The 15,095-nt window shown below is 39.4% G+C and overlaps 1 protein-coding gene across 1 annotated transcript in view; it reads right to left on the bottom strand.

Annotated features, from left to right (window-relative positions):
- Positions 1-3,147: 3,147 nt before the first annotated feature.
- Positions 3,148-15,095, bottom strand: part of LOC113029358 (cadherin-12-like) — a 102,964-nt gene continuing 91,016 nt past the window's right edge. The window contains exons 10-12 of the mRNA XM_026180189.2: positions 10,159-10,276; positions 7,457-7,708; positions 3,148-4,478 (exon numbers count right to left, since the gene is read on the bottom strand). Coding sequence (XP_026035974.1) covers positions 3,967-4,478; positions 7,457-7,708; positions 10,159-10,276 — 882 coding nt within the window. The 3' untranslated portion in view covers positions 3,148-3,966. The remainder of the gene's footprint in view (positions 4,479-7,456; positions 7,709-10,158; positions 10,277-15,095) is intronic.

Below are 15,095 nucleotides of genomic sequence, written 5' to 3' on the forward strand. Positions count from 1 at the left end.
GGAGAACGCGACACAGAACTGAGGGAGACGCAGACATAAATACACAGAGGGTTAACGAGGAAAGTGGGAACACACGGGGAACACAGCTGGCACAGATAACCATAACGAGACAGGGCGGGGTGAACATGACGTATACAGGCGCGAGAGTCACAAAGTAAAACAGGAAGTACACGGGGGTTCAGACAGGAGGAGAGAGAGAGCACAGGGAGAACATAGACATAACGGGCAGGGGAAACATGGAATAAAACATAAGGAGAGACGAGGGCTCACAGATACACAGAGGGGCACACAGTGGGGTAAGAGCCACGAAGGGAAAACACTTAGGGAACACCACAACAGGGCAACTCAGGAAACATGGCCTAAATAAGGAACAAAATACAAAAATACAAGGAACTAAGAATACTGGGCCCACATGGCCCAGGACCATGACAATATTACAAATTTAAAATCGCCAGCTAAACTACAACAAGAAGAATGCACTTTAACTGTGGGTGAGAGCCAGACTACCTTGAGATTGTAAATGTAGTGAACATGCAAACTCCACACAGAAATACCCCAGCTGGCTCTTCCTGTGAGACAACAGTTCTAAGTAGTCCACCACCACCATAGTATTTGAACTGCTGCCACCAAATTGACCCCTGGCATAAGAATGCAGCTAAGATTTCTTTTCATTTTCTTTTTCAAAAATGAGCCACAATTGCAATAATTCTTGCATTACACCATCAGTTAATACAGTACAACAAAAGTGCACAGCCTTGAGCCTCTGAGGCTGTATTTAATCATTATGCATATATGCTCATAACTGTTCACCATGTAGAATTCATATATTTTAGCCTTTTAGGTAGAAAACATTTCCAGTTAGCACAAAGCACAGTGCTTCTGAAGCTGATGGGAGGGCATTACTTTAGGACATAAACTTCAAATAATTAAAAGACATAAAATGGCAATATTTTACCTAAAAATCAAACTCAAAATGGACCTTGAAAGGTAAAATTCAGATGGTTTAGGAATAATCTAATGTAATGTAATGAATACCAAATAGTTTGTACCAAATTAGGTGCCAATCCATTTGGTAGATCCATGGCTAAAAACCTGAGGCTGTTATGGTAGTAGCAATAATGTGAGCTAGATGAGAATTATTAATCGTAATGCCAGAGTCTGCAGTTTCTGTCTACTAAGCCTATAATTTGCAGAATATTTTTGCATTGCACTTGCAATTTTGCAAATGAAAAAATTCACAGGTTTTAATGGTTCAAAAACTTGTTATATGACAAGAGCACAAAATTAACATATTGCATCATAGGCATAGTTGGAGTAAACTTCAGTGGTGCAGCTAAGCTGTGAGGAAAGCTCAGTTCTATAATTGACAAATTGCAAAATGACAAGCACAAAGCAGTATTATTGTCATCACTGTCAGTTGTGGACCACTATCCGTAAAAAGGACAGAGAGGGTGTAGGAGTTAACTTATATCACTGTCGTTGCAATTGCTGCTGCCTGCAAGGATCATAGATTACCTAATGTCCATTTAAACACATCGCTACACATTTACTGAAGCTCTACCTTGGTATACCTGTTGGATGTGACAAAGAGAGACAGAAAGTGGAATCACTTACATCCATCAGTAAAAGATCTACCTTGTATGTCACTGCTTTGGCTTTCATCCAGACCTTCCATTATGTTGTCACCAGAGCATGCCAAGAAAAAAACCAAGCCACCTCATTCAGTTACTGGAGGAATAAACCATTCTAATACCCTACTGAAGTCTCTGTGTTACTTGAAATGCTTGCACCTTGATTACCTTTGTTCAGTATGGCCAAATCCAGAAACACTCTCTTAAAAACCTTTATTTCAATCAAATGATCAGAAAGTAATTTCTCAGGTGCAGGAAGTTTGTGTTACTTTGGTGGTGAGACCTGGTAAAGAGACATGAAGTTGTGGCAAAAAGAAAGTCTTTCAGCTCTAAGGTTTTAAATGTTGGGACATATTAAAATGGTCTGGTCCTTAAAAGGTCTTAAAATTAGTGATATACAACCTCAGATTAACATCAACCCATGACTTACCACACAGTGTCATTATTTATTTAACAGAAACTAAGCTGACATACTGAAGCAGCGTGAAACAAAAATAGTGCACCGCTTGATTCAGTAACTTATAGAATCACCTTTAGTAGAAATAACTCCAATTGTTTGCCGTTTCACCAACAAGTTTCACATTGTTGTGCAAGCCCACTTGTATTTATAACATTGCTTTGGTTCATTAATCTTTATTGGCATTTGTTTATCCATACATCTCTTTCTAAATCCGGTTGAGGTCTGGACTTTTACTGGGCCATTGCAGCACATTTGTTCTTTTCTTTCCCAGCCATTCTATTGCAGATTTGCTGCTGTGCTCAGGATCATTGTGCTGTTGCATGACCCAATTTCAGCCAAGCTTAGCTGTCACACAGACGGTCTCACATTTGTCTCTATAATACTTTGGTCACTTGGTTATAATCTTTTTCACTGTGAAAGGATGGACTTGAAATGGTTTGGAAACAGCTTTACAACCCTTCCAAGACTGATGGCCATCAACAATTGCTTGCACAACCGAATGCTCCAAACCAGCAAATTGCCAAAACCTCTGCTTTTATAGAGGTGCTCACAGTTGATGATGATTAATCAAACAAGTACATTTGATTAGCAGCACGTGGCTTTTCTTAGTTTTACCACACACTGTTTCTGCATTTTGTCTTATCTTTTCTTAAAAAAAACAATGAAACAATATTGTATTTAACTCATTTTAGCCCTGGTAAGGAGTAGATGATTTTATGTCCTGAAACATAAACTCTTTGAATTGAAATAGGGTGCACTTTCTTTTTCACCATGGCTGTATGTATGCTATTTAAACATAATGACATTTGATGGCTAAGTTAGTTAGCAACTCACATTATGAATTTGCCGGTGCGTAGTACTGTAACATCACCCACTGATAGCTAGAACTTACTATTTACACATGTATAATATATACAGCTTCACAATTACACCTAATGTACCTACCAAGAGTGCTCAGGTCCATTCATACAACTTCTAAGTTCACCATAAATCAGACAGTATTATTTTAATCAGTGGTAAGTGAACTTTCATAAGTAATAAATAGATGGAGAGGGATTCTATCCAAGTGTGGTTTATTTAACAAAACAGTGCTTACATGACTCAACTGCAGTATTTAGCCCTAATTTCTCTCTCTCTCTTTTTTTTTTACAACTCTAGTACAAGTCTATTCACAGGACCCACCTAATAGAAACATACATTTTCAAGTGGGCCTCGATTAATTACAAAATCCTCAAGTGTCTCCAAAAATAAAAATACAGATTGATGACTGAGAGATAAATAGATAAATACACAAAAATCGAATCAAACTCAATCAGCCAATAAATAAATATAACAATAAATAACATTCAAAACATCTTTGGCCAAACTTGGGCCACCTCATTGTCCCCACAGAGTTACATTGGTGTTGGTAGATGCTTCTGCCAGTCAGAGCGCAGTGCTGACTGAATTTATCTATGGGGCTCAAAAGAACATCACTGGACATGTGGCATGAAATAGCAAGTGAAAGAACAATTATATTGAGGCACTTTAAAGGATGTTGTTGGAAATGGCAACATTTCCGTGTCTATGCGTAATCCCCGAGAGGAAATAAAATGTAAGACAAGAAACAATATTCAGCCGAAAGGAAATTGAATGACTGCTTAGCTCATGTACTTATGTTATCATATGTTCTTTCTTTCTATTTTTTTATTTTATTTTTTGAGACAATTTGGGGACTGAGCATGGTGAAGCACCAATGAAATAGAAAACAGTGAGCTGAAAAAAAAATCCCCAAAACATTAAAAATGGATAACATGGGAAGAAAGTAATGATGAAACATTTGAGCCAACAAAAAGAATATTGTTACATATTTGCTTTTTGAGTCTGTGAACAACATCAATGTGCGTTCTCTGTGGTTGCTGAGTTCGACTGAGTTTCTGACTGTTCCCCGAAAATCCCTGCCAGTGTCTTAAAGCGGGGCCCCCAGTCAGTGAGGTAATCATAGTCCTCCTCGAGGTCTATTGCGAGGGACTCAATGGAGCTTAGCGACTCAGCTACAGAGCCATCTCCTTCGTAAGCATATGTCGCTAAGGAGTCGTACGGCGGGGCTGAGTTGTCCGTGTCATGCTCTTTCAGACGCTGGTTGATGAAGTCTCGGATGTCTGCGCTGTCCTGAGAGACAGGCGGCCTGGTACCTCTTTTCATCTCAGGCTTGACATCCCTGCGGTACAGGTTGTCTTTGACAACCTTGGGATTGCGAAGTGTCCCCATGTCAAACGCGTGCGTGTCCTCTTCTCCTCCTCCTTCATCATCGTAGTGAATCACATTATCCCGGATGTCCTCTTTGGATGACATAAGGGTTTCCTTCTTCTTCTGCCGTCTCAATCCCACGTAGAGAACTACAATAACTAGGAGAACAAATCGAAATGTTTCCATGTTAGATTTCCCAAAAAAATCAGGTTATTTGTGAGAAAAGTAGAGCCTCTTAGAGGTATAGTTTTAACCATTTACAGCTCAAAATATGTGTTGATCAGAGGTATGAATTTGGATTACACAACAGTAAATGTCATTTTAAACAGGACCCCTATAGTCAAAAAAAGATGATTTTGGCATGTCTTAATTTTTACTTGGCTCTACATGAGAACAGATACTGCAGCTGAGATTGGCTGTATGGCAGAGTAGCATGCAGAGAAACTGTGGCAACTTAAATATTAAACCCTATATAAAATTTACTCGACTGGATGGACAGAAGGGTATCACCTGAGTCTCCCTCCTTCACTGAGTCCAGCTGGTTTTATGCTTAATCCTACTGAAAATATTTAATAGGATCAAGATTTATACACAGTGTGGCCCAGAGTGTTCTTTTTTTGAGTATTGTGTTTTAAAAAAATATATATAAAATGCTATTAACATGCGTACACATGAAACAAAGATGATGAGTATGCTAGCAAAGAGGATTAGTGTAGAAATGTGCTCGGCAAAGTGCAGGTAGTATGACTCTAGATTTTTAATCTCATTCCAACATAAGCCATACGTTTTGCTATGCTGTGTCATACCCACGATCAAAAGCAAGTGGTAATATAGAGCACAGGAACAACAGTTATAAGGGGTAAAAAAGAAACCCACGATCCCTGTTATCGTTGTCATTTTTTGTCTAGACATCTGACCTGCAAATCAATGCCTTGCCTTGGCATCTCAAAGAATAAGATGTACTCACTGCAAAACATGCTTAGAAAAAAATAGCACAGAGCTGTAAACATTGTTGGAAGTGAAATTGTACCGCTGACAATATACCCAAAGCAACATTTTATTGTTTTTTCACACAAACCATCAGAGATTGCTCGAGGTGCTGCATATTTTAGACACCATAGTACCGCTGTGTTATTTTCAGCACGGTATATTTCCTACTCTCTCTTCACTCCTGTCAGTGCAATCTGTCTCTCTGTGTCTGTGTCCCCTTCTCAGCCTAGTCATTGAAAACTGCAGTAAAATGTGGGGGTTTTTTTCTCCTCTGGGCTTTTAATATACAGCTGCATCTAGGAGTAAGAGCAATGGGCAGGAAAAAGTGAAATCATTCAAATGAAATATTCCAATAAATACATTCAGACTGAAAAAAGCCCTGACTAGGTCGCCTCTTTTCAACCTCTCTGTAGCTCACTTTCTCTCTCCTTTCTTTTACTCTCAAGTTATTTTTATCTTCCTTTAAGTGGTGTTCCAGCTCCCCCCAGTGGCTCATTTGTAGACTTTCACAACAGACGGTTATTACAGGCTTTGTCATTAGATGCAGCCGATCCACATCGGTTTGGGAGACATAGCAATGCAGATGAACGCCTGGCTTGTTTAATTTCGACTCCTCGGTTTTTTTCCCCTCACAGGACAACTGGGTCATCCTTACAAATGCTGCACAGAAACTAAGTGGCTCTATGGAAATGTTCTCAGTGGGAGTGCTGATTTTCTCTGCCTCTTCCCTTCTCAGGGACAGCATGACAGTTTGGCATCAGCCTTAGCCTTGGGGGTGGGTCGACTTGGAGCTTTGAAGACATTCTTCTCAAATGAAGTGAACACACCGACACAGCTCTACAGCACAGTGCCACAATGTGCTTTTATGTTCAATCACATATAAAACAGTGGAAGTTGGGCTGATATTTCACATGAATACATTCATGAGGGTAATGAAAAAGGATTAATGATTAGGCATAGGTGGAATTTAACAGTGGATTCTTCGTGCACCGTAAATTAGAAGGAGATAGAGAAAAGTAAATACAGCTAAATTCAAAGGGCATGGACTTCCAGTTTAAAACAAGGTCTTCTTTAACAACCGACCATCCCACGCTTATAATTCAGAAAATGATGCCATAAACCTACATTTACTTCCTCCCAGCTATGCAGATGAGCTCAGGCATTAATAGCAGAGAATTAGGAAGGAGTTTTACAACCATGACCTTGTGGGAAATGTAAAAGCTGTAGCTTCTGAAACAGCCACAGGGCAGCAAGATTGGATTTAGTTTATAGAGCCGAGCGACCCTCCCTTTAGTCTTTAACATCTCATTGAATGACAATATTCACATGGGTTTGATAATTAACTGCAGACACTCCTGGAGAAATGCCAGCCCAACTCTGACGGTCAGCTCAGCATGTTTGGAACCAGGTATTGCCAGACACAAGGGGAAGTATATCTGGAGCACATGCATCAATATTCTTTGATGCACATGCGTCTAGTCTCACAGGGTTTTCTAAAACATTACAGTTTTCTTTGGTTACATTCAGACCAGAATTTGGCTACTAAAATCGCAGGAATTAAAAAATAAATTCTCAACTTTTCAGAGCCTGCACTAAAGGAATAGTTGTAGAGTGGAAATGTCAATAGTTTGATATTTCATAAAATGTCAGCCCCTGCTTTTTTTTTTTTTCTCCCCTCAGAAGTTAGAGAAGATCAATATTTCTCCAAGTCCTGGCCTCATTATGAGATCGCCAGGCAAACAATGAAGACTCCAGACTGTCGCTGAACCCAGCCAAGAAAGAGTCCAACCCAGGAAAATTGGACACAATGGTTTTTCATACAACTTAAACATATGCACACTGTGTGCCCTTGAGCCTCTACAGTGATAGGAAGCCATCAGACCTTTGGACGGAGCAGTTTTGCTGGACTGCCTCCAGCTGTTATGAAAAATGATGTTATATTTCCCAAAATGTCAAACTAGTTCACATTTTAATAGAGTTTATAGTACAAAGGATAAATATAGAGCAGACTAGGACTTATCCTCCTGAAATCCCATGAAATATTTTCCACAAAGAAAATGACTACTAACTATAACTGCCATAAATATAGTCATATTTCACACAGTTTGGAGTTTTCAAAAGTTTGAGAATAAAATCTGAATCTCACCGAGCAGGATGATGATACATAGAAGTATAGCAATCAGCGCTCCTGTGCTTAGACCCACAGGAAGAAAGATGGCCTCTGCACTGCAAGTTAACAGTGAACCGTCCGATTCACAGCCGCATACACGGATGGTCAATGTGCCCGTGCTGCTTTTGGGTGGGTAGCCATTATCTTCAATAACCACAGGGAGGAAGTAGATCTCCTGTAAACGTCTTCGAAAGCCGCTCCGCTTTGTCACGATTCCAGCTGTGTTATCTAAAAAAGACAAGAGCTTTTTTAAAATGTCATCAAATAAACAAAAGAGCTTCAAACACAGTCATTGATTCTTTGACAACATATGTAGTCTTGGATTTAAGAGATCTTATTTTTTTTTTATGGAAAGGCCTGAAGTAGTGCAGCAACTGCTTATTCCTTGATCTGTGCAGGCTTGAAAGTTCTGAAATATTCCTCCAAGTATAACCTCACATCAGTCAGACAATCCTCTGAGCTGAATTACAACTCTCAATGTCCAAGTTTGAGAGACGAAATTTTGCCATGTCTGATAACTCTTTATGTGTGATATCAAATCCTCTCAATTTGTTTCTCTGAGTGAGATGAGAAACTTCAATAATTTGCTTCGAGCCACACCCGAGACAGTATTCCTTGAAACACCACAAAGGGTTTTCTATCTAACTGCAGAGAGTTTGTAATTATGTATGCATGTTTTATTTATGATGTTATCTTGTTTTACAGGTAGTAGATAATTTTCTATTATAAATAATTTGGGTCCAGGCTGACTGGAAGCATTTGCAGATCTCTGTCAACACAAGTAGGATTTGGGAGAAACCAGGAATGTTAAATATTAACTTTTACGTGTTCGCTGAAGTTGACTTGCTGGCTGCACCAGTGGGGGGAGACACATGGTTTTCAGTATACTCTCTCACATCTTGATGTAATGACATCACATGTGTACAGCTGAGGCAATAACTCAGATGTACATGTTTTTGTCAAACTAAACTTAAAGCAAAATAGATTAAATGATTTAAAATATTGTTCTGCTAGCTTTGCATGTATTATCAAATACTCTAAGTCTATAATATACAGGCTGACTATACAGTAGCAGTTCAGACAAGTCTCACCATCGACGTGTCCGATTACTACTGAAATGTGATCGCTTTCTTTAAATCATCTGTAACAGTGTTGGCAGCATTTAAATGGAGACGTCTAATGATTTAAAAATTGTTACTATTATTTATGAATGAGTACACTTGGAGAAAAGTTAAGTACGCATTAGTGAGTGTGCATTAAGAAATGTATTTTCTCAGACAACTGGGAAATTCCTTTTATTTTTTATCTATTTAAATCAATAAATATTGATTTACTTTGTAATGTCAAATCTGATGTATCAGTTGACTTTGTAACCATTTTTTGGAAATTACTTTGGGGCTGAAAACTATTAGAACAAAGACTCCGAGAATGAAACTATGAAAAGAAACCACTGCAAGCCAAGCTGTTTTTGAGCTATGTGCAAAATTGTAAACCTCATTTTGATAGTGGCACCTCCGTGTGCGGCACCTAAAGTTTTGTGGTATGAATATTCTTGGCAACAGGGAGCCTGTCGTGAAATGTTTGTTTTTATGGTTCTGACTTCATGAACCTTTTGCAGCATGGATAAATAAAGAAATAAAAAGAAGATTGGATAAAATAATCTGAATAATTCCAGTGGGGTTACTGCTGCTTTGTTGATTACACTCCTAAAAACACACAAAGGGAACAACTTGGGATGACAGCCAAAGGTGTAAGAAATTCAACTTGAATAGAGGTCGACAGTGTATACGAGGGAGAGGGAACATGTCAGGTTAAACCTGCCTGCTTCTGTCTGCTACAGCTAGACTGTCTGACCCCTGTCAAGCCAGGTTTGTTCCAGTGACGAAGCCTAGCACTTTCTCGTGACAGGAGGTCAGGCGTTTTAGCACACCTTGCATGTTGCGCACAAGCACGATTTTGTTTGTGCACTCTCTCCCCCTGTCTTACCCAACCTGTCCGCAGAGCCTGTGGTGTCCTGTCCCTACCTATCAGATCTCACTTTGTATCTGGAGAGTGTGCTTCTGAGGCTTCTGGCAGTCAGGATGCTGCAAGACACTGTGTCCAAAAGGTAAAACTGGATCAGAGGTTCGGACCAGTGCTTGTCAAGGATGGTGAATGCATTCGTTTCCCTGGCCTCATCCTGCCATGTCCCACTTTTCACTTTTCATTACCCGTCTTTCTGGTTAGACTTCAAAGGCCTCAACCAGTGCAGACTGCAGAGCTTCACATGTGATATGTGGCCTTATCACAATACAGTGTCTGACTGCATGTGTTTGGGTTATTTTTAGCACTGAGACATGCCACTCAAACCTTTCAATGAAAAGATGATCTGAAGTCTCTGTGCTTTTGGGTTTTGTTTGGAGACAGGTTTTTTGCAGGCAGCGACTGAAGAGTAATATCTCACTTGAATGTACAACCCAAGGTGATTTTTATGTCACTACCCCAGTATATTTCAGTATCATCATTACTTTCACTGTCACTTTAAAGTGTTTCAAGTGCAATTTCAATTTATCTCTGAAAAAGGTCATCTGCTTTCTAAGATTATGACCTGTTTGTCAGTATTTCATAAACTGTTAAAGCAGGAGACATGTTTCAAACTGTACTCATTGGTCAGGTATGTCAAAACAGAGAATACGTACTTCCAAAGTCTCGGATGGTAAAATTCCTGTTTTTCAGATCTTCTTTTGGTGATCTGAAGGAGAACTGTTGTCCAGCGCTTGGTAAGTCCTGGTCTTTTGCTCTGAAAGATTGTATCACCTGCAAAAAAAATAAATAAATGAATGCCACAGGTTGACAATAAAACTATTCAAATCAACTTTTTTCCTTTGCCATTTATGTGTATTAAACGTTGGGGGATTTTAAGAGGCTTGCTCTTCTCCTGCCTGTTGGTTAGTGGAAGACTGGCAAACCGCACACGCAGAAAATTGACTGAATTTGCACAGTTTGGAGGTGAAAATTATCCATCATTGAACAACGTCTAGTCGTTTTAAACTGCCTGTGTGTCAGACCTGCCACTGAATTGTTTTGCCGGACGTTTTTAGCACTTGATTGAAAACTTGTTGAAATTGCTAGATCACCTCATCACATGAAGTGATGGATTAACTTCATTCAAAACTGCTGGAGCTTGTGCAATGGTCATGGAAAGAGGCCAGCTATTTTAAATTGCATTTCTTTTATAGTGCATCTGCTTTAGGCATAGACAAATGCAGGAAAAAGACACAGTTTGATCAGTCCGACACCGACTGTTACGTACTACTGCACCTCAGCAAACTGGATCACTTACATGTGAAATAGAGTTTACTAATAGAACACCATGACAGCCACTATCCCCTCTGCACTTTCCTGTTAGACATAGACTGCTGATTTAGCCACCTCTGTGCCAGGCGCCTGACTGCTTTCTACTTTCTTTTGTTCCCCAAACATTTCAGAGATATGTCTGGAAATGGCCTTGCTGCCAATCCAGCTGTGCAATCAAGCTGCTCTTCACTTACTGGATTTAACCTGCGGGAGACCCAGTGCCCTGGTGCTGGCTCCCCCACCTGCAGGAGCCACGACTCGGCCCCACTGCCCTGCTACCCTGGCTGCGTTGTGTCTGAGGTTTTCCCTTCTCAGTATCTAAATGAAATTCCCTCCAGGGGAGTAAACTTGACACTAGGTGTGATGAGCACTCTGCTGAGGTCCTCGCTGCAGATGTACAGTTTGCACTATTGAACCCCTGCAACCAAATTAGCTTTTTTATGAATAAATGAAGCTACAAACAGACCCATCTTTTTTCAATAAATATAGGCAATTTTGTCTAATGGCCATCAAAAGACTGGGAAATCGTGTTTTGCAGTGTATTCCAAAGGAAAATGACTTAAACTATATCACATAAAACCTTCAACTTTGAATTATGTAGGTGTACTGTGATTGGTCCAGAAATATGGGCAGGTTGTCTAATGAATTGCAAGAAGAGAACCCAAATGGAAACTCCAAAACAGACTACATAACAAAAGACGGGCCTTTTATTGTGGCTGATTCAAAGTCCACCAGAAAAATGTAAAACTGAATCCAAAGTAGGCAGAGAACACAGTGTAAGTTTAAACAGACACTGCAAGAAAGAGTGAAGGGAAGCCATGAAAGTCATGGTCATGGAAGTGAAGACAGCTGGGGCAATCGACACAGGTGTAGACAATCAAGAAAATGAGACAGGGGAGGAAGTAAAACTAAGCACAGCCAAAGTAAAACAAGAACTAAATCCACAGATAACTGCTACACTGAACAAAAGCAACATTAAGGAAAATGAGCACAAATAGAAGACAACAGAAACATTAACTAGAGCATGAACACAATATGAACGAAAACCTAAAAATGCTGATGTGCAAAAAGTTCAATTATGCAAGAGCGAAAAACAAAAGCAAACTGAGAACGCAAACTCAACAAAACCATATACATATACACGCACACTTCTGGCTCCCTACTCTCTGCAGAGAGGTCAGGTGGAAAAACAGGGAAAATCTAAACCTATATGCGACAGAGGAAATATAAAAAATCTTCACAAGTAGCTCCACTTGACCTGCTGCTGGGCATCCAACACAAAGCACAGTAATGTGGTACATGTAGAGAGAAAATTAAGAAGTTGAAACAGGATTACAAGAAAATATCAAAAGTAAAAGGTGACTTTGCATTACCAACCATTGGCCAGGTATTACATCATTCCAGATTTCACTATTAGAGATGCAAGAGCAAATAGGGGGGGAGGCTAGGAAGGTATGTCGTTCCCAGGAGACCTCCCTTGTGGATACTTATCCCCAAGTAAAGGATGAAAGAGGTTACGGTCTTTTAGCATCAATTGAATTTTAAAATGCATAAAACCTTAGTAAAATAGCCTGTATTAAATGTTGGCAAGTATGCCTCCATCAGCTTTGGCTACACAAAATCTCGCTCTTATTTAAAATGTGTTTTAGTGCACCACTATCCCTCTTCTTTACCTATCAAGGACCACAGTATCTACTACTACTGTAAATCCATGTCACGCAGTATTAACTGACAATTAGCTTCACTGCTGAAACATCAGAACCTCGTATCACCTATTTAAAACAGCATTTATTATATTTTTCACAAACAGAAAATTAATTATAATCTGTCAAGTGTAAATCCACCTTACCTTGCTCTCAAAAATGCTTCACCTCTCCTCTTGATCACAAGTAGAGCTGTTGCTGCAGTAACCGCTTATTATTAATCCTTTATTTATCCAGGTAAAAAATCTCATTGAGATTAAAAATCTCATTTCCAAGAGAGACCTGGCATCATGGCAACAAAAGTCACATACCACATAGGTATATAACATTTAAAACAAATACAATATCCCATACAAACATGTGTAGAATATACCGGGCTCTATTATATATATTTTAATGGTTTTTAAGTGTATCCTGCTTCTGCACTTTTGCATACAGCAAGATGAGGGTGTCAACTAAATGCTGTAAATGCAAATGTAATTGTTCCAGCGAATCAGTGTGAGTCATTAGGTCACTGTTTTAATATAGCATTATCAAAAACAAAGTAAATATAACAGAAGGAACACACTGTAGCGCCAGCTGCGCTAATATGTAGGAAGTCATTTGTTTTATATTCCCTTTATGGTTGCTTTTCTCATTTCACACTTGACCAGTTGACTCTGAGTACAGTAAATTATGGGATGTGGAAACGACCTGCTGTCTAACTTTGCCACAACCCTGATCTTCTTTATATGCAAAACTCAGTTGAAGGTTTCAGGCCACTCTCCTCCCTGCTTTCTCCACACACTTACATAAAAACAATCAGTTGCTTTTCCTGCTTGCTTGGTTTCATCCAAGTTACCAATCATTTTGAATTGGATGTTGTGCAGCAGCACGAGACACTCTGAAACAAGCTGTTTTTACATGTTTTTAGCCGTGTGAGTGCAGACAAGGGGAACATATGATGGATTTTACAAGAGAGGCTCTGCGGTTCTTTTTTGTTAAATCTTCCAGCTGTGCTGTGCAAAACACCTGGAAGGATCATGCTGTGGAAGAAAAAGCATGCTCCGGATTTGAGGAAAAAGAAGCTCCAGAGAAATAGAAGTGCCAATTCAGGGTCACTGGAGCCTTTCCCAGCTGTCATAGGGCGAGAGGCGAGGTATGCCCCGGACAGGTCGCCAATCTATCACAGGGCTAACAGAGAGACGAGGATAACCATTCGGAACTATGTTCGAATTAAAATCACAAATTAACCTAACATGCATGTGTTTGGACTGTGTCAGGAAGTTAGAGTACACAGAGGGAACCCATCCAAACATAGCGAGAACATGCAAAGTCCACACAGAAAGGCTCCGAGGTGGATTCAAACTCAGTGAAGCAGTAATACTATACACCACGATACCATGCCACCCACGGAGATGCGATGTTGTGTTTTATATACAGGACACTTCTTGCATGATGTGACCAGTTCACCTGAATATATGAATGCCTTGATATTATTTCAACTTGTTTACTTTCTTTACCTCCCTAATACATTTGCACATGTATAACAGGTCTATATAGAAAAATAATAAATAAATAAAAATCTTAATCTTAATCTTGTTAAATAAAGGAATTTCAAAACAAAAAAAACCCCAAAACAACAGACCGAGCAAAATAAAAAGCTGATTCTATCGGTTCATCTGAAGCAGAATCAAAGCAGTCATATAATTGAACATAATGACCTCCTAATCCTTAAAGCTAGGGGCACAACCTCAGGAAAGAGAAACTATGCTCAGGGCACCAGATAGCCACTCATATCTGCACATTTATACACTCTCCTTAAACCTCCCACAGCCGCTAGCCTGAAAACCTTTTAAAGGACGCATTGTACACCTCATTTCTTTAGAATGTGGATCGAAATATATATATATATATATATATATATATATATATATAGATAGTTTTTTTTTTTCAATCTTTTTAGATTGAAAAAAAAAAGTTTGCTGCCCGCACAAAGCCTTGCACATCATTGAACATGCTATGTGTATCTGTACTACTGTGCTCACATTATTCTGTGAAGTGTAAATTGCATATTGGTCCAGAACTGCCTTCCGATTAGGTGTGATTAGATGAATTACATGCTCACAGGTACATGCTTTAAACTCTAAAGACAAAAACTTCAAGACAAACATTTTCCATGAGGAGATAAATGATAAAACATCCTTCCACTATCAAATACTGTTCATCATCCTGCACAGTGAAGCCATGAGCAAAACACGCTTTTGAGTGAAGGTTAACTTCAAATGAGAAACCATTCACGTTAAATTTAGGAGAAAAATGACAATTTTGTGTTTTAATTCAGTCTGGCAAGCAAGAAACATGACAAATTCACATGCCAAGGAAGACACTGATGTCTTCAAATGAAGGGCATGGGCGTTTTGATTGCAACAGACCTGACGACCAGCAAAACATCCTTAATGTGATGAGGTGTCTACGGTGATTTGATAGACTGCCAAAGACGCTGTTCCCTCACAACGCTAACTGCATATAGATGCTAGTTAATGGGCTAATTTACAGGCACAGGTGGTTTACAATCCACACAGGCAAATTCTCCA

The sequence above is a fragment of the Astatotilapia calliptera genome, chromosome 9 (assembly GCF_964374335.1).
Source record: "Astatotilapia calliptera chromosome 9, fAstCal68.1, whole genome shotgun sequence".
Taxonomy (NCBI): Eukaryota; Metazoa; Chordata; class Actinopteri; order Cichliformes; family Cichlidae; genus Astatotilapia; species Astatotilapia calliptera.